The 20,715-nt window shown below is 29.6% G+C and overlaps 1 protein-coding gene across 1 annotated transcript in view; it reads right to left on the reverse strand.

The window, feature by feature from the left end:
- The window catches only part of Ccn (cellular communication network factor protein Ccn), a 75,860-nt gene that overhangs the window by 48,192 nt on the left and 6,953 nt on the right, over nt 1-20,715 (reverse strand). The window contains exon 2 of the mRNA XM_088188394.1: nt 3,526-3,667. Within this exon, the coding sequence (XP_088044520.1) occupies nt 3,526-3,667 (142 nt within the window). The remainder of the gene's footprint in view (nt 1-3,525; nt 3,668-20,715) is intronic.

Consider the following 20,715-nt stretch of genomic DNA (forward strand, 5'->3'; position numbering starts at 1 on the left):
AACTATGCACTCGAAAACTGCAAACTAGTGGCTATATAGCTACAGGCCCGATCAGTGGGATCTCTTCCCTTTCGCTCGCTTGCGTGTTAAGTGAGTGAGTGAGAGATAAGAGCGTGCGATTGCACGCACGCACAATCACAATTTTTGATCCGTATTAAAAGATAAAATTTGACGATAGGAAGTGACGAATTTTGTACTTCAATTTGATGGAACGTTATATCAAAAACACCAATTATTCATTATTATTACATTATTCTCATTAGTAAAACATTTTTTAAGTAATTTACGAAAAATGACAAAACTTATAATAAATTCGGATAAATGAAGAACATGCAAATAAATAGGATTTTCTTAGTTTTTTTAAGCTCATATAAATTTTGGTTTCTAGCCTAGGAGCTTAAAATTTTTTCGATCTGATAATTTAATCAAATATTTTTTTTTAATGAATTTAACTAAATACTTAAAAATATATAAAATATGAGTCAGCTTTTCACGTATTAGATGAGTTAAATCGTGCAATTTATTGTTCTGGGTCACGTACAATCCCTTTTAAAATTTTTTTTCTAAACACAGCGCTCTCGGTTTGATTGTGTTCATTTTTTTTCAGAATTTTCAATTCAAGTCTGTTCACAGCAGTTTTAAATTTGTACCGTTATAGCACTTTTTTACTTTACATGCGGTAAACTCATTTCGCTTATCTTTAATCGATAAAAAGGCGAACTGCCAGTTCAGTATTAGTTTTATATTTTTTCTCCGAACATATTTTTTATCTACATAAATTAATAGTAATTTTATAAAATAGGGCATTTACATTTTTAACAATTTTAACATTTTCCAATATACTGCATAAAGCCAGGCTTAAATAAATATTTTTTATATAATACATAAATAACTTTTCACTAAAAATCATGATCTGCAGTATTCTCTAAACTCTAAAGCATCATGATGGCCATTATACAATTAAAAAATAATATTTAAAAAAATATCAGTTATAGTAGACACCTAAAATAAATTAGTTTTATCCCACATATATTTTTTCATCTCTTAATTAAACTTGTTTCGATCCGTCGAATAACATTATGAACACCTCGAACTATTTTTTCTTTTCATTGTAACATAGTCCAGACATTATTTAATAAATTCACATTCAATCTTAAAATATTAAGAATGTTTATCAGTCAAAGTAAATAAGAATATTTATTGTTATAAAATTTAATTTAACCAAATCCTTTTGTCTGTAAAAAAAATATTTTTTAATTAAATCGCTACGAGTGTTTTTTTTAAGCTACATTTAATTATTCAGCGTTTCTTAATAGGATGCTGAAAAGTTTAAAATGTCTGCTCTGTTGTGTATACGTTGATACCTTTTCAGAACTGGGTCAGTCGGATCTGTTATTCGAGATTTTTTTCTATAAAAAGCGGTGGAAACCGTCAAAAGGTTAATAATATATTGCCGAACTTTAAAAGAAATTCGAATGTGTGTCAACGCTTTTGACCACAACTAAATTGGTGAAACGAAAATTGCAAAAAAGTACTAGTGTTTTCACCAATATTCTCAGTACCAGATATAAAATTGTAACTATACTTTTTATATACTATATATAATATCAGTTGTGTTGGACAATTTCTGACTTAACCGCATCTATTAAATAATTCTGAAATAAATATTGTTTTTTCAATAAAACAAAAAAAAACACTTTTAAATGTTTTTTTTATTTTATTTGTTTGAAACATATCTTTTTAATTTCATTAGCTTTGATTTAAAATAGTATATAGATATATTTTTACATCTTCGGCATTTTGATGCATCGTGTTGCATCGATATAAATAAATAGTAGTTAAGAGAAACAAGGTCTGGAAAATAATGTGAATGAGAAAAAACTTTTTAGCTAAGTTTCTCGATTTTATCGAGTCAATTTCGAAGGTGAGCTTTTCTGACAAGTCCACATTTCAAATTTTGGTGGGCAAATCATCGCTTGTCTGACGACGCCCAGGGGAGAAATTCTATACGGTCAAACACTCTGTCAATATCATGGTGTGTTCAGTCATCTCCTCCAAGAGGATGGGGCGCATCTACATCGTGCAATGTACTATGAGGTAGGACAAGTACAGACAAGTACTGGAAAATCCTCAAGTCGGAGAATAATTCCCTGATGGCCAGAAGTATATGTTCATGCACGACTCCACATCCTGCCATAAAGCCAGGAGTGTCACTGCATTTCTGGCTGAAAAAAGTGCAAGTGCCATGATTCATGTCAGGAGAATCTCCTGCCATGGCCAGGAAATTCTCCTGACATGAATCCTATTAAAAACCTGTCAGAGCGCACGAATAGGGGAGGGGCCAAGGAGGTGATAATAAACAACTAGCAGCTCATCCGTGTGTGACATCACTCTACTGAGCTAATACCTCTATTAATATGGAAACCCACTGTATATTAGACTGTAAAACTAGATATAATTGTCTTTATAATATGTTAAAGCGATTTTTTATTTAAGAACATCTATTAAAACGCAAATAGACTTAAACGATTTATCGGTAACGTTAAATGAAAATAAATAAATTATAGAAGTTTTGAAACTAGCGCTTAGCCGACGCAATTCTTAAATTTTCAGGCAATTGGCCGAGCTTATATCTGCATTAAGCTCAGATATCTTAATTGCTCTAAATAAACGAAGGCGAATATATTTAACGGATACGATTACATATTTATTAAATCATAAACTATATGATGAGATTAATATTGATATAACTTTTGTCGTAACAACTCGTAAAACTTTAAGACAATAAATTATAAAATTAATGGAAAGGTTAACTAATGACCAAAAATTAAAAATTACACTAGCCTTATGTCCGTAATAAGAAAAAAATATCATATTTGAGAATGGCGTTTCACGTTATCATCACCTCGAACTAGTTTACAAATATCTCAAGTACCTCCAACGATTGTGGAGGCTGAGCGGGCTTTTTTAGCAGTGGACACCAAACTATTTCATTTATCTCTATGAATCATATAGATAAATTTAATACAGTAAATATTAGATTATTCAGATAAGTCATAGAATATGTAAATATCATGAAAAATAAATAATTCTAATAAAATAAATTGTGTGAAATAAATTAATAAATAAAATGAATGAACATCGATTAAACAAAATTTATGATAATAAGCAAGCTCTCCGTTAATCCGGTGAGCTTAAAATTATACAGAGATAAAATTGAGAGGATGAAGCATTTAAAATGCTTGTGTAGTTGGATAAATAATGAAATGGACCGCGATTAAGAGATTAAAGTTCGCTTTAAAAGCGAGTTTATAAAATATAAAGTGAACGCACGAACAAGCGCTTCCATCTTTAGACCCACTGACCAAATCATAGGACCCGATCAAGAACTTCTTTTAAACATCAAACGAAGAAAAATAAAGTACCTCGGATACGTGAAAACATAGGATTTTTCATAGCCCAATAAAGGGAAAATTAGATCGATCGGCAATCAAACAAAGAAATTATAAAAATAAGTGCTCATACCTTTGCATACACCTTGCTTGGAGTTCCTTTCGTGAAAGCGGCAAGTCAACCCTTTTTGGCAACGGCTAGCTGGAGCATGTCCGCAGTGGGACCCCAAGCGCCGTCCACAATCACCAGCTCCGTTCTTGCAAAACTCTGGACCCTGCAAATTTAAAAAATATATAATAAAGTTTTTAGTATTAACATAACACTATTTTTTAAATTAAATTTTATATATTACAAGAAGTAAAAGATATACATTTATGTATATACCATACCAGGTGTGTCTCAAAAGTAATAAAAAAATATACAAAAAATGCTTTTTCAGAGCCGTGGTAAAAGTATTAATATTAGAGGTCGTTCAAAGTCTTTTAAGTAGATTTTGTGAGTGTTCATGCAGCACAAAAATTTTCTGCTAATATATGCAAGAACTCTCTCTAGTCTATCCAAAACGAGATGGTGTTCAAAGACAAGTGCGGTAGAAGTAACTTAGCAACAATTTTAGAACATTGTTTCAATTTTGAGTTACATATATGCAAGACGCCTGAGCTTTTAGTGACTCACACTCACTACTTCCAGATCTATAACTTTCTTATAAATAGCCCAAATAATTTAAGCATCGTGTGGAAATAATATTTTAAATTAAAATCAAATCCTATTATATCATATTGATATTTGAAATAATCTAAACTGATCAAATGGGATAAAGATACAATAATCGTATTCAAATATTAAACAAGCTAACTAAGCATTTATCACTATACACCCATACCTTTATACGGCCTTTCGCTATAACGGCTCTCTTCAATTAAGGCACGTTTTCGATATACGGCCTAAAATGTTTCGCTATAACGGCAAAAAAACTTTTTTTCGATGTCGATTTCTTAAAAAATTTAAAAATAGATTTAATTTGCAGAATTTTAAGATGAAAGGTGAAGCAGCTAGCGCCGATGAGGCCGCATCTAAGGAAGGAATATCCCAACATTTTAAAGGGAATTTTGAAAGAGGGGTCATAAACCTGAACAAGTGTTTAACGTAGACGAAACAGGGCTTTATTGAAAGCGAATGCCTGATTGCACGTACATTTCAAAAACCGAAAAATCTGCGCCTGGTTATAAGGTGTCTAAAGAACGATTAATTTTGCTACTTGGTGCAAATGCCGCGGGTGATTTTAAGCTAAAACCACTTTTAATATATTTGTCCGAAAATCCAAGGCCTCTTAAAGAACTAAATAAAAATCAATTACCCGTCATATGGAGATCCAACAAGAAAGCTTGGATGACTAAAGCTACTTTAGAGGATTGGTTCAAAAATCACTTTTGCACAGAAGTGAAAAAATATTTGCGAGACAATAACTTAAGCAACAAGGCTTGGCTAATTTTGGATAATGCACCAGGGCATCCTACTAATTTATCCGAACTATCTGAAGATGTCATGATTGAGTACCTTCCGAAAAATACAACAGCTCTGATCCAACCAATGGATCAGGGTGCAATAGCCACTTTAAAAGCATATTACCTACGCCGAACTTTCCGACAACTTATAGGGGAAACCGATGGTAAATCTTCAATTAAAACATTTTGGAAAAACTATAACATCAAGGATGCTGTTGACAGCATCAGTGAATCATGGAAGGAATTAAAATTAACAACAATGAACCATGTTTGAAAAAAAATATGGCCAGAATGTGTAAAAAGTACTGATGCGGAAGTTAATTGCCTTCCTGAAATTAGGCAAAACATTTTGGATCTAGCACATGATCTCGGCTTTGAAGGTTTGAACGAACGTGATGTGCTTGATCTACTTGAAGCTGATAGGGAACCCCTTTCATATAAGGAACTCATTCAGTTGCAAGCAGAACCAGCATTTGATGAAGAGACAGAGCCTGTTGTATTCAAAGAGCTAACATCAAAAAAATTGTCAAAAGCTTTTTCCTATTTCGAACAAGGAATAAACATCTTCCTTGAAAACGATCCTGACTTCGAACGTAGCGCTAAAGTTTCTCGAGGAATTAACTCAGCCATTAGCTGTTATTAATCACTGAAGAACGAAAGAGACAAAAAGGCAAGACAAACAACGTTGGACAATTTTTTTAAGCCAGGCCCATCCTTACCAGTGAAAAATGAGAGAAGACAGTGATCTGCAGGTTACCATTTCTTCATCGTCTTCAGATTAAAGCCATTTAAAAAAAATATGTATGTATTCATACACATATTTTATGTAACATGAAGTTGTTTCATTTTTGTTTATGGATTATTGTTGGTTTTTGGAGTCTGTTATTATTTTATGTACAAATGTATGTACTTGTTATGTATGTATTTTTGATTTAAATGAAATAAAAAGATAAAATGCATTATAAATGTTAAACCATGTTACATATTTAACAAATTTGGAACCGATCCCATTGAATTTGTATGAATTTGTATTAGAATAATTGATTCGTTATACGGCTTTTCGCTTAGCAGCCAAGTATCGTGGAACGTATCTAGGCCGTAAAGCGAGGTATGGGTGTACCAACATCAGTAGCCATGAAATTTTTATTAAATTTATACTAATTAAAAAATATTTATGATCAACAAATTGTCAAAATCGTATGTAAAATTTAAGTTTTTTCCCACAATAAAAATTAGTAGGCAATTTAGTTTTTGATCCTATAATAACCAATGTAAATAGTACCATATAATTTTAACATTTAAACGTAGATAATCTAATATTTGGTTGATTTTAATACTAACCATATTTTTATCAGTGAAAATATGGTTCAATATGGGCGGTTCCAGTACTATTAAGTCATATATTACCACATATTATAATTAAAAACTTCGTAATAATTTATTTATGATATATGAGTTTAATATTAAAATTTTCTTGTCAATCACAATCGAGTATTCCGTTAAAAAAGTTACTTTACTACAAATAATATTTTGAGAATTATCTGCTCTGATGAATCAAATGACATAATTCGCAAGTAAAAAATATAAAAGCTTTGTGCATTGATTCGTTCAAACTAAAATACACCTAAGATCAGAAATAATTTATACCCTACAAGGCCCTTATATTTGATTGAATGATTATGTTTTTAAAACTCATTATTAATATTGAAAATGAAAAGATTTTAAATTATAGATTCCGATTCAAAAATGCTGCAAACTAAAGTGTCTTAAAAAGTTTTATATAAAACGTGCTGTAATAAACTTTTTTCCATAAAATATATAATCGCAAAAATGTATTATGATTTTTAATTACAAGAATAATTGACGACCTTATAAATAACATAGTGTAAAAAAAAGGAATTTATTTCTCTGTTTTTTTTTATCAAATTTGTGCTAAGACTCTTCCTCTATCAGTTTTGTATACTGAGTATAAATGTGAATATATTTATAAAATTGTCAAATTAAAAATCATATTTCAGATATTAATTCAATCTGTAAAACACAATGATAATTACAATATACTATTTACGTTCAGTGTTAATTAATCAAGATGTTTTTATATTGTTATTATACGTAAGATATTGATTATGTGTGTATAATATAATATAATGTCTAAAGAAAATGATTCGAGTTTGAAGATATAACAGAAATAAAATATATTAATAGGAAATGAAATCCGGTTTGAATATATTTTAATGGAATTCACTACAACTATTGTATTTAAGACTTTTAGAAAGTGACATTAAAAATTAAAATTCAAGACTCATAAAAAACAACTATTAAATAAATTTGTATTCATAACTGAAAAAAAGCAAATAAAATATTTGCCTGCTCTTTATATTTCTGCGACCTCAAAAATCGCTTTTTATCCCAAATCTAATATCATAAATACTTTAGCTGACTATGATCATTTTATAATTGCCGAAGACAGATATGGCTTCAATTTTTAGTCATTCAAAAAGTCGATAAAAACCAATTTTGCTAATTATAAATCACATATGAACGATCGTCTTATTAACCGTAATATTCGAAAAATATAAATCACAACGAAACCACGCAAAATTATTACATTAACTTAAAAGTAACAACGATAAAAGTGTGAATTAATGCTAAATGCTCAATTATAATTCATTCAGTATATACTCCTCCCAAATCATACTAAATATCTATAGATTTAGATAAACTTTTGAATTATAACAGACTGACGTTCTCAACGGAGGACTAGCTCAAAACACCGCAATTGAAACTGTAAAGGAACAAACTAAAATGATGGAACCTTTCGCAAATTTACAATAAAATATAATATAAACATAGAAACTCCAACTACATGTGCTCATTATTTTATACGCAGTGCCAAAATGCAAACTAGGTTGCAGTTCTTGTTACCCTCTCGTCTGATCACAACCAGACTAATTAAATTAAACAACATACCTCTAAAATATTATGTGACTATTTTCCTAATTACGTTGAGGAGTACCTTCCAGAATCCAACAGCTCAAACAATAAAATAAATATTAACAGTGGAATTAGTTAATTATAAATTTTATCAAACAATTGAATGAACACTGCACAAACAAAAATAAAACATTTAAAAAAGCCCCCTTACCGACCAAAATAAAGAATTTAATAAAAAATTAAAATCAAACAAGACGATTGTGGCCAAAATCTTCTTTGGAATAGGTCAAAAATTTCACGTCGGGAACACCCGAACATTAAAAAATCATGACTTTATTACATTCACCAATAAATAAAAAGGTATTGCAGTCTATAAGATCGATGCACAGTTAATACTAAAAAAGTTATATAAAAATAAAATCGAAGATTAAGACCCATAGAGAAAAATAACCCAATAAAAACTCAAGAACTAGCTAATTTAATCCAACAACTTCCTAAACGCAAAGCCTCTGGAAATGACATTACTTTCACCGATTGCCATCGATTTATATTATAAGGGGTGTTCCAAATTTAACGCAAGATTTGAATTTGCCGTCATTGGAAACACTGAAAAAAAAAATTGACAGCTGAGAGTTTAGGATTAGTAAAAATGGAACCTTACACGATATAACAACGTGTTTTCATTATTAACCCTTTGCACTCGTATTTTTTTTTTGGTTGGGGTAGCGCCAGCTCGTATTTAATTTCGAGACTTTTTTTATGTTCAATTTATGGAAGTAAAAATGAAATAAAACATGTTTTGATTAATCTTTTTACAAATTAAAATTAATACAGCGAAAGATTGATAGTTTGTCAGTATTTTAGTTAAAAAAAAATTAATTAAATATTTAAAATATATTATAATTTAAATACTTTAATCGGAAAATAACTTTTTTTATTGTACTTTTTTAAATAATTTGTAAAACGTTAACCATGAAACTTAGAAAAGAATAATTTATTAAAATGTGTTCACGAAGAATTGTACTTACTATTTACCAAAAATAAATGACATAGTATTAGGTATACATAGTATAGGAAGGTAAATGTAATGATGTTTTTAGATGATTTTTCGTCCATCGCAATCAAATGCGCGGTAAAACAAATAAATTAATTATTTAAAAAAACAGCTGAGTGCTGTAGCGGCAGGGGTTTATAACCATTAAGAAATTTGTAAATAGCTAGATGTCATATGAATTCTGAATAATTAAAATATTGGACTGTTTGTATTTTTTTTGCACCTATCGTTTATTATCTTGCGCAATGCGCTTATTATCTTGCGCATCGCGCTCGTTCTATAGCGTTTAGCGCTCATAACATCGATCAACAATTTGCGTTCATACAAAAAAATAATGGTTACAATAAAATTTAATCAAGATTAAAATTACAAAGAGCACAAGTTTTTTACTTGTTGTTTTTTTTTCTTAGTAAAACCTTAGTTTTTAGTTTTTTTAATTGTTGTTTTTTCTTGGTAAATAGTTAATATATTCCCATTAACAAGTTTTAGACTTTATAGAAAATCAGATTACAATAAACGTATTATAAAAAATAAAAAAATATACTGTTAGTTAATTAAAACATATATCAACATATAATAACGTTTAAAAACACATTTAATACGAAAAATTGTTATGCACCTTACAATAAATAAAACACAAACAATATGCACATCAGCACATATGTTTTAAGCAAAAGGATACATTTTGACGATATAACCAATGATTTTTAAAAGCAAAATTTAACACTTTTGACGCTAAGTTGCCGATAATGAGATTCCAAATAAATTAAAGCGAAGGTCCATATATAAAGGAGAATCTAGATTAGGAAATATGGTTCTAGGACACTAACCGCCTGGAAATATACCCCTTGGACAATAACCCCCCGTCAAAACCCCCCTGAACATTGACCCCCCCGTGCTAATAACCCCCTGACAATTAACCCACCATGCAAATAATCCCCCTGACAATTAACCCCCGCCACGTATAAAGATAATACAGATATTACTTAACACGTCTCGTGACGCTCTATTATACTTAATAAAACATATACTGACGCCATTACCAAAGTTTAGCTGTATTATACATACATATGTATCTAGCCTAATAATATTTTTTATTTTTTTTAATACTCTTTATAACAATTTTGCTCGCACCGGTCACCGGTACAAAATATACAATACGTATATTTTCTTCGTAAATGTGTTAGTTTTATTGATATTTTAAAAATTCTGTATTTTGCTGAATGAAATAAATTAGTATTGATACTGATTATTCGTATTAAACATTATTTTATTAAAATAATGACCATTTATTATAAATAATAACAACTTATATAAAATACTTATCTCTATACGTGGCGGGGGTTAATCGTCAGGGGGGTTATTTACACGGGGGGTTAATTTTCAGGGGGCTATTTATCAGGGGGTTATTTGCACAGGGGATTATTTGTACAGGGGGTTAATGTCCAGGGGAGTTTTGATGGGAGATATATCTATCCAGGGGGTATTTGTCCTGCGTTTACATGCACTTAGGATAGGAATATTTAAAATACGAAAAAGAAGGCCAAATTAAATTAGATATTTTTTAATATATTCACTGTCTATGGCAGAGGTCAGAAAATTACGGCCAAATCCAGCCCTCTGCTTATTTTAATCCGGGCTGCAAGTAATTGTTAGATTTGACATATAAAAAAATCAAAGTATGTGCTATAATAGAACGGCCAACCGTCGAGTTAAAGAGCTAGCTAGGTATCACATTATAAGGTGCTCCTATTGCTTTGTATTTCACCGTGACGTTATGCACTTTAAATTTGAAAGCATCTTCAGTGCCCACGTAACGCCTTTTGCAATACATTTGAATATTAGAGAGAAATGATAAAGCTCATTTTAATTTTGCTTCCTGGCCCGCTGAGCTTAAAATATTTACAATCTGGTCCTTCACAAAAAAGGTTTGCCGACCCCTGGTCTATGGTGTTACACGAGCAAAATAACCTTGTCTATATTCTTCAGTCATATGTTTTACAGAGAGACATTCAAAACGCGTCATGGCGATTTTACAACTTTATATTTAGATTGTCTTGTATAACCGGAATGTCGTAGTCCTTAAGGCGTTGAACTGATATCCTAGAGACTATCGGTTCAGGTCCCGCAGCAAACTAAACATTTTAATATTAAGAATGCGCTATTATTAAAATTAAGCCCTAACTGCTAAGCGACATCTATTGATTGTAAGCTGTAATTATAGTTAACAATATATAATAGATATCACTAATTTACAAACTGTGTTTTAAATCTTATTCAATTAAACGTGTAAGTGTTGATTATGTTGTGCATAAACGACTTTTACCAATAGTTTTTCAATGACGCATATTTGAGTCATCCACCTCTAGAGTGTTAAATATGGATAAATTTATATAAGTGTAATACAATCCTAAAACTCACTGAAAAAAATATGTTTTACAAGACTTTTAACCCTTTCACCGCGGATGACTTCTATAGGTGTCATCAAGAAAATCGCCAGTACTCATTAGACATTTAAAGGTGGCGTAAGCATTTGAGCCTAATAAAATGGCTTTTTAGTATAATTTAAGGCTGTAAATCAATTATTTGAACCATAATATTTTTAAAAATATGGCATGAATAGGTGCCCCCACATATTAACAAATTTCGAAATGGCGCTCAAAAATATCAGCTGTGGTGATAATATAAATGCAATTGGGACCAGGCCCCACCCAATTTTTTCGTACATAAAAACAAATAGGTGGGGCTGGTAAAGTTTTATTATATTTTGTGAAAATGATCAAATTTTATATTTAGACAAATATTCTACAAGTTTTTCGTATGTATTTGCCCATTTGAGGCAGAAATGATAAATATTACATTGTTTTTTTTGTGGGGATCTGTTTTGGATTGGCAGGCGTTTTTACGCCTAGAGCGACCCAGCGTAGTTTGGCCTCGTGGCTTTATTTTTGAATTTTTAAGTTTTGAATTTATTAAAACAGTTCTAAAAATATAAATAAATTGATCATAAAAAATTTTTACATTAAAAGATTATCCTAAAACTTGAAACTTTAAATATTTGTACCAGATTTAAAATTGGTAAAAATAATCTTAGCATAAACGCATACTATTACTGTCACAGTAATAATATCACGGTTAATATCGAATTCATCGTCACGTCCTTAAAAATTCAATATTATATCGTCATTCGTAATTATATGGATAATTTTTAAAAGAAAATCAATATATGTATTTATAAATAATTAAAACACAGATTACTAATTCTGTTTTACATAATTTAGCTATTTACTAGCTCGAAAATATATTAAATGTGTCGAGACTAATATTATCGTTTGAGTTGAGTACCCAGGTCGATAGTTGTCAATCGCTCATGTTATTAGTGCGAGCGAGTAAGCGAGCTCTGCTAGCATAACGGCATCTCGCTCTTTTTTCCGTCTTAAAAAAAATATTTTTATTTCATAACAGACACACAATATAAAGTAATAATTATGCACAATTAGAGCATATGATCCCGTTTCATCCCATATCATAAAAATATAGATGCCCTTAGAAGGAAAAAATCAGTTGTAAGGCAATAATTGACAACCTAAATCTGTCAAGTCTAGCGCGATGCCGTCCTAACAGCGCGCGCTTTGACCATGTTCCGATGAAAAATTTTACAATAAACTTACACTTGTAAATTTAAGATTATTGAGTTATTTGCATAAGTTAAAAATTCAATATTACTGAAATGTGTTTAACAGAAGTCTTTTTACTATTAATAAATTTAAATTTTCAAAATTTGCTTGAACACAAAGCCAATAAATGCATTCAAAGTTTTGTCGACATATTGTCGACGTTCGAGTACAACGCTTAAAATACGATGTCGACACATAGTCGACTTACGAGCGCAAAGGGTTAAACAATATCTCAATAATAATGAAAGTTTGGCGGCCGCAATTCGAAAATTTAATACACAATATGGTCGGAATAGTGTTTTAAGTTCGCCAACTGCGAAGAGATTAATTGAAAAATTCAGAGAGACTGGATCAGTCGGAGACGCTAAACACACTGGTCGTTCAACTACAAACCGTTTAAATGTCAATATCGAAGCAGTGCGTGAGAGTGTTGGTGAAAATCCCGTCATGGACAAGAATTGCAAATTTCAAGAAGCTCTTTACAGCGTAAACTCACAAAAGTTCTGTGTCTCCATGCTTACAAAATTCAATCAACACAATAACTGAAGCCTAATGTCCATGCACAGTTAAGAGAATTTAATATCGTTCGCTAATTTTGGGACACCCAAGGGTGTCTTCTAGAAAAATAAATATTACTCAAATATTATAAAGCTTCTTGAAACAGTGACAAATGTTTCATTATAAAAACGTTAACATTAATACAACCATTATTATGTTTTATTTTACAAAAGCACATATTAATAATAATAAATACAACTTTAATAAAAAAATCTATATATTATTACATTGGTTATAAAAAAATATCAAATATAAAATTTGGTATGACGGCTCGTGCGAGTTAATAGGTTTTCAGTTTTGACTCGTTGCATAAAAACTTTAGCGTTTGATTGTTATTCATTGTTTTAAAATATGGCTCACAGTGACTTTTGTTGTGATGCAAAATATTTGTATTGTTATAGCTTTTCATTTTACATATCCATTCAAATATTGTATTACAGAAAGAAATTAAGCTATACTTACATTTTTTCATTGTGAGATTGTTGTACATTAAGTACAACTTCACCTAATAAAGAACAAAGCGTGAAAGATAACTTTCTTGTATCACATTCTTGAACTCGAATATGAGAACACTAAATAGTGCTCCGGTTATTCGTCAATCTATTTAGATCAGTGATTCCCAAACTATATGCCGCGACACACAAGTGTGTCGCGAGATTTTCAAAAAATATTTAAATTTAAAAAAAGTATCAGGAAAGATACATTGAATTCGGTTTTATAAGACAAGAGTCTGAAGCTGGTGACATTACGTTTTGTTTGATTTGCAACGCAAAGTTGTCCAATGAGTCTCTTGTCCCAAGCAAACTTAAGAGACATTTAGAATTGAATCATCACTCGTTCAAACAAAACCGCGAAGTTACTTTGAAAATTAAGAGGCTTAAAAAACAGGCAATCAAAAAAGTTGACATAGTTCATTAAGCTTCAGGAAAAAGGACTCATTGCCAGTTACAAAGTTGCACATTTGCTCGCACAACATAAAAAAGCTCACACAACAGCCGAAAAAGTCATCGCCCCAGCACTGGCGATAGTTGTAGAAACCATGCTTGGAGCTGAAGCTGCAGCTAAAGTCAAATCTGTTCCATCTTCTAATAACACAATATCGCGGAGAATCGAAGACTTGTCAGCAGACTTGCAAAACCAAATTCGAGAGGATTTCGAAATATCTGACAAACTTTGCTCTCTTCAAGTGGATAAATCAACTGACTGATCAGTGGAAAAGCTCAAGTCCTCGCCTTTATTCGGTACATCAGAGAGAATAGATTTGTCAACGAATTTCTATTTTGCAAAGATTTGAAAGGCACGACGAAAGGACAAGATATGTTTGAGTTAGTGGATGAAAACGTAGAGCCGTTCAAATTAAATCGAATAACTGCGTGAGTATCTGCACCGATGGATGCCCATCAATCTTGGGAAAAAGAAGAGGATTTGTAGATCTGGCACGTCAAAAAAATTCGAATATAATTGGTGCTCACTGTATGATTCATAGAGAAGCGCTCGTATCAAAGTCCTTGCCTCAAGATCTTCAAATTGTTTTGAATCAAGTCGTCCAGGTTGTTAATTATATCAAGTCTCGACCACTTCAGTCCCGAATTTTCAGTCAACTATGCGATGCGATGGATTCTGAATACAAATGTCTGCTCTTCCATACGGAAGTTCGATGGCTGTCGAAAGGAAAAGTTTTGAAACGGCTTGTGCATCTCAGAGTTGAAGTTATTTCGTTTCTTGAGGTTGCAGAACACGGATTTGAATTTGATATCCATGACGTGATTTGGTGGTTGAAAGTTCAATTTTTTTCGGATTTGTCTGCAAGGACCAGTCGAGAATATCATCACAACAACATCAAAATTGAAATCGTTTGATGGAAAACTAGCAATGTGGAAGGTCAAGATCTTGAAACGGGATTTCGATTGCTTTGCAACCGTCAACGAATCCCAATCAAACTTAAAATTGTCCCACAAATTCTCGCTTCTCTCACTGAACTGCAAAAAGCTCTCCAGCATTACTTTCCATCACTCTCTCTCAACGAATATGAGTGGATAATAAATCCATTCGCAAACAAAAAAGCAACCAATTTAACAAACGATGAGGAGGAGCAGCTGATTGATTTGCGCAACGATATATTTTTGAAATCGAAATTTAACGAACTGAAGTTAAATGAATTTTGGCTTTCCTCACAGAAATCACATCCTTTGATAAGCTTAAAAGCAGTTAAAATCCTTTTACCATTTTCTTCGTCTTGGCTATGCGAGCTCAGATTTTCAGCATTTACTGAAATTCTGTCAAAAAAAAGAGAAAGGCTACTGAGAATCGATGATGAAATGCGTACATGCTTATCAAATTTTGAACCACGATTCGAATTGATGTTCTCACGAAAGCAAGCACATCCAACTCATTGATAAAGAATATCTTACTGTGTTTTAAAAATTAATTTATATTGATAATAAGAGTTATTTTGAAAAATAAATTTGATTTCTGATTCAATTTTTTTGTCATTTCTTACAAATTCATACATTAGTGTAAACAAGTGTGTCACAAAAATTCTTGATTTCTTTCACTGTGTCGTGGGCCAAAAAAGTTTGATAATCACTGATTTAGATCTTCCACTCCTCGGACGGTCCTTGATTTGGGCGTTTTTTTTTAAGTTTTGTTCACATAATGGATTTCAGTAACTGATTTTTGTCGATTCATAATACTAATTTTACCTATTTATGTACTTGAATGTCATAATTAAAAAACACAAAACATAATTAAATGAAAATGATTTAGCTATAACAAATAAAATATTTTTCTGATAAATAACTTTATCTTAAATGAGATTTTATACGCCATGATTTAGCCTTATATTGCATTTCTATCGAATGTGAGTTCAGTTATATCCTTACGACGCAGACAAATTCATATACACCTAGTTTCCGCTCGGCTACGTGTTGAAAATATTCCGAACTGCAGTACGAATTATACTTTTTTTATCCTTACAATGCCATATACTATATATCTTAAGTAATAAAACGGCACGTGTAAGTTTATTATTATAGTAATCGTTTATCGACCTTTTGCATTTTTCACAATACTTTTATAAATGCATCAATTTTTCTTTGATGTGGGTCGGAGTGCATAAATTTCAATAGCACATTATGTAAATTATAGTAGTGTATTATTACTTTATTCGATAAAGGTGCATTGCACACATGAGTTATTAATATATAATGTCGCGTTTTTCCCTACCATTATCTATTTTATAAAGAATGAAAAAAAACTAGCCTAGGACAAGAAAGTCTATTTGCATATACATAATAAAAAAATGAAAATATCGAACGATCATTATCTAAAACAGCAACAAAAGTTTAATTCATATTTATCAGACGTCTTCAAATTTGTATGCAAGTCTACGAAGAGTATTAAATAAACAACAGCATTTGGATACTCATAGAAGTGTTCGCGAATCTTTTAGATATATATTTTTAATAATGTATGTATACATTCAGGAATTCGTTCAAAGTTGCATTCTGTCTAAAAAGTACGCGCTCAAAATAGTTTCGAGTCCACTGTCATAAATAATAGTTTTAAAAGTGTTTAAAAAATATATTTGCTTTAACTACAAGCTTCTGAACTACCGGCCGCCAAATAAATTTTGCAGAACGTATTACGCACTGTGTTTATTTAATTGTTCAATAATTTTACATTTCAATTAAAAGTCACAATGTTTTCATAACAACCAGACATTTCGATGGCGTTTGTTTAAACCATGAAACAATATTAATTCCTGCACAATATTAAAATGTTGTTTTCATTTCATTAAAATCGTTAAATTTGATAATAATTAAATGTTGTTAATTTTTTTTAATAAAAGAAAAATTAATTTAATTACATTTCCTATTTAATAATCAAATTTAACACTCACTTCACAATACATTTTTTTTAATAACACAATGATAACGATTGCTATATTTATTAATTTTTTAAGACTAATATAAAGGTAATAAATTTATGTATAATGTATTAGTTAGTGGCTCTGTATCGAAACAACAGCGCTGATATAAAAAATTAATTAAAAATAAATAAGCGATTTATTTAAGATATTTTTTATAAAACTTTTAAAATATTATTTGAAATTTTAATATTATTTAAGATTTTTCAAAATTTAGATATTTTATATAAACCTTTATTCATATAATAATTCAGCCAAAATCAACAGAAAGCGAGCAAATCTTTTCAACTGCGTTAATATTTACAAAACAAAATAAATATAACCTATCAATAATTATATTTGCATATGTATGCATTTCACACAAATATGTGTAATATGTTTTTGATATGATTTTACCGATAAGCAAACAAAATTTTAGGCTCCTGTCACAATATTTTTCTTTCTCGTTTTCTGAGATTATTTTCTAGAATATTATTTTTTACTAAAAAAAATAAGGTTTTTTTAAAGTTGCTCTCAAAAAATATATTCAAATAATAGTAAAGTTATATTGGAACGATTTTCTTCTAATTTATATATAATATATAGTTCAAAATCAGATAATAAAATATTTATCTAGGAGAATACTGATGACGATTTCATTCATAAGACTTTACCAATCGAATAGAATTAAGCAATCAAATAATAAACCACCAGAACATTTTTCAGATAAAAAATAATTTAAACTGATAAAATGAATGTAAGAATTTACAACCATCAACTCAAAATCTACATTTTTATTATAATTTTTTGCTCGTAATTTACTATAGATCAAGGAAAAGCAAGCGAATATTCTGAACTTATTATTCACTACAAAAATCAGAAATAGACTATATGATTCGTCCGAAAAGCCTGATAAATTATTTTTATGATCAAATAAAAAACTATATTACCTTTAATTGAATCAATTAATAATCATTTAATTTTATCGAACTATTTAATTTTAAATATTATTAAATAAATATTTGGAATTAAATAATACAATAATCATTACATACTACAAGAAATTCGTTAAATCTAACTTATATAATTAATTAACAAAGAAGAAATAATTTTTCCCATCAAACAAAATAATTTTCCGAGATGTTTTTCTAGAATATTAACTTTATTTTGGAAAAACAAGATTTTTGAAGTGGCTATCAAAAAAATATTTTAATAATAGTGAAGATTTTTGAGAACGATTTTTATTTAATTTCTATATTGCATTAATCAGATATAAATATTTACTAAATAAGTTAACACTTAATCTATTAGAAGATAAATATTCCCAGGTCAGATTTAGATCAATATTACCAGTTAAACGATTTTTTTTAAAAAAATCTAGTTTATATGAAAAAATAGATTACTTAGATTAATATGTATATGCACATAGTTAGATTATTATTAAAATATTTTTCCCAACTCAGTTTCAATGTGTGTTTCGAAACAAACGTACAAACACCTTTTGCAATGATTTTTATTTTAATCTAAAATATACATATGTATTTATTGTACATGGACAGAAGACCAATTAAATGTTTCCAAAGCCAAAGCCAAAGCCCAACAAAGAACGAATGCTTTTGTCTGGTAAAATTAGTTTATAAAGAGTATCATATGTCACAGAAATGCTACGACAATATCTGTGTGAATAATTAAGATGTTTTTAATAAAATAATAATATGTATTATTTCGTATCAGTAAAAACGTTTAAAAGCCTAATATAAAACAATTAAAAATAAAAAAATTTTAACTTTGATATTTTACAAAATTTTTTAATTATAACTCAATTATAAATCAATCACAAATAACGGTAGATTAATTGATACAGAATATTTCAGTGAAGTTATACAATATAATTTTAAAACAAATTTTAAGAAAAGAATATTTAAAACAAATATATAATACAAACCAAAAATGAAAAGCTTGCACTAAGCTTTACCTACGGATTAATCTACGTCTACGTACACGTACATTTTCTACGGATGAAATATTTATTACAAAAAAGCTTACCGCTTAATGTATTAACTGTATTGAAAAAATCTTTTGTAGAAATACATTAAGTAAAATCAACGAAGATTAATATTTTGCTGTATATATTATATGTACATTTACATATAATTATTTATAAAATGCATTTATTTATAAAAACAATTCTAACCCTTTGAACTCGTATTTTTTTTTTGGTTGGGGTAGTGCCAGCTCGTATTTAATTTCAAGATTTTTTATAAGTTCAATTTTTGGAAGTAAAAATGAAATAAAACATGTTTTGACTAATTTTTTTACAAATTAAAATTAATACAGCGAAAGGTGGATAGTTTGTCAGTATTTTAGTTAAAAAAAAATTAATTAAATATTTAAAATACATTATAATTTTAATACTTTAATCGGAAAATAACTTTTTATATTGTACTTTTTTAAATAACTTGTAAAACGATAACCATGAAACTTAGAAAAGAATAATTTATTAAAATGTGTTCACGAAGAATTGTACTTACTATTCACAAAAAAAAAAAATGACATAGTATTAGGTATACATAGTATAGGAAGGTAAATGTAATGATGTTTTTAGATGATTTTTCGTCCATCGCAATCAAATGCGCGGCAAAACAAATAAATTAATTATTTAAAAAACAGCTGAGTGTTGTAGCGGCAGGGGTTTATAACCATTAAGAAATTTGTAAATAGCTAGATGTCATATGAATTCTAAATAATTAAAATATTGGACTGATTGTATTTTTTTGCACCTATCGTTTATTATCTTGCGCAATGCGCTTATTATCTTGCGCATCGCGCTCGTTCTATAGCGTTTAGCGCTCATAACATCGATCAAAAATTTGCGTTCATACAAAAAAATAATGGTTACAATATAATTTAATCAAGATTAAAATTACAAAGAGTACAAGTTTTTTACTTGTTGTTTTTTTTCTTAGTAAAACCTTAGTTTTTAGTTTTTTTTAATTGTTGTTTTTTCTTGGTAAATAGTTAATACATTCCCATTAACAAGTTTTACACTTTTTAGAAAATCAAATTACAATAAACGTATTATAAAAAAAAAAAAAATATACTGTTAGTTAAATAAAACATATAATAACATAATAACGTTTTAAAACATATTTAATACGAAAAATTGTTATGCACCTTACAATAAATAAAACACAAACAATATGCACATCAGCACATATGTTTTAAGCAAAAGGATACATTTTGACGATTTAACCAATGATTTTTAAAAGAAAATTTAACACTTTTGACGCTAAGTTGCCGATAATGAGATTCCGAATAAAGTAAAGCGAAGGTCCATATATAAAGGAAAATGTAGATTAAGAAATATGGTTCTAGGACACTAACCACCTGGAAATATACCCCTTGGACAATAACCCCCCTGGACATTTTCCACCGTGCAAATAACCCCCTGACAATTAACCCATCATGCAAATAGCCCCCCTGACAATTAATCCCCGCCACGTATAAATATAATACAGATATTACTTAACACGTCTCGTGACGCTCTATTATACTTAATAAAACATATACTGATGCCATTACCAAAGTTTAGCTGTATTATACATACATATGTATCTAGCCTAATAATATTTTTTATTTTTTTTAATACTCTTTATAACAATTTTGCTCGCACCGGTCACCGGTACA

This window comes from Plectrocnemia conspersa, unplaced genomic scaffold (genome assembly GCF_051122295.1).
Source record: "Plectrocnemia conspersa isolate PC_06_02 unplaced genomic scaffold, ASM5112229v1 ptg000006l, whole genome shotgun sequence".
NCBI lineage: Eukaryota > Metazoa > Arthropoda > Insecta > Trichoptera > Polycentropodidae > Plectrocnemia > Plectrocnemia conspersa.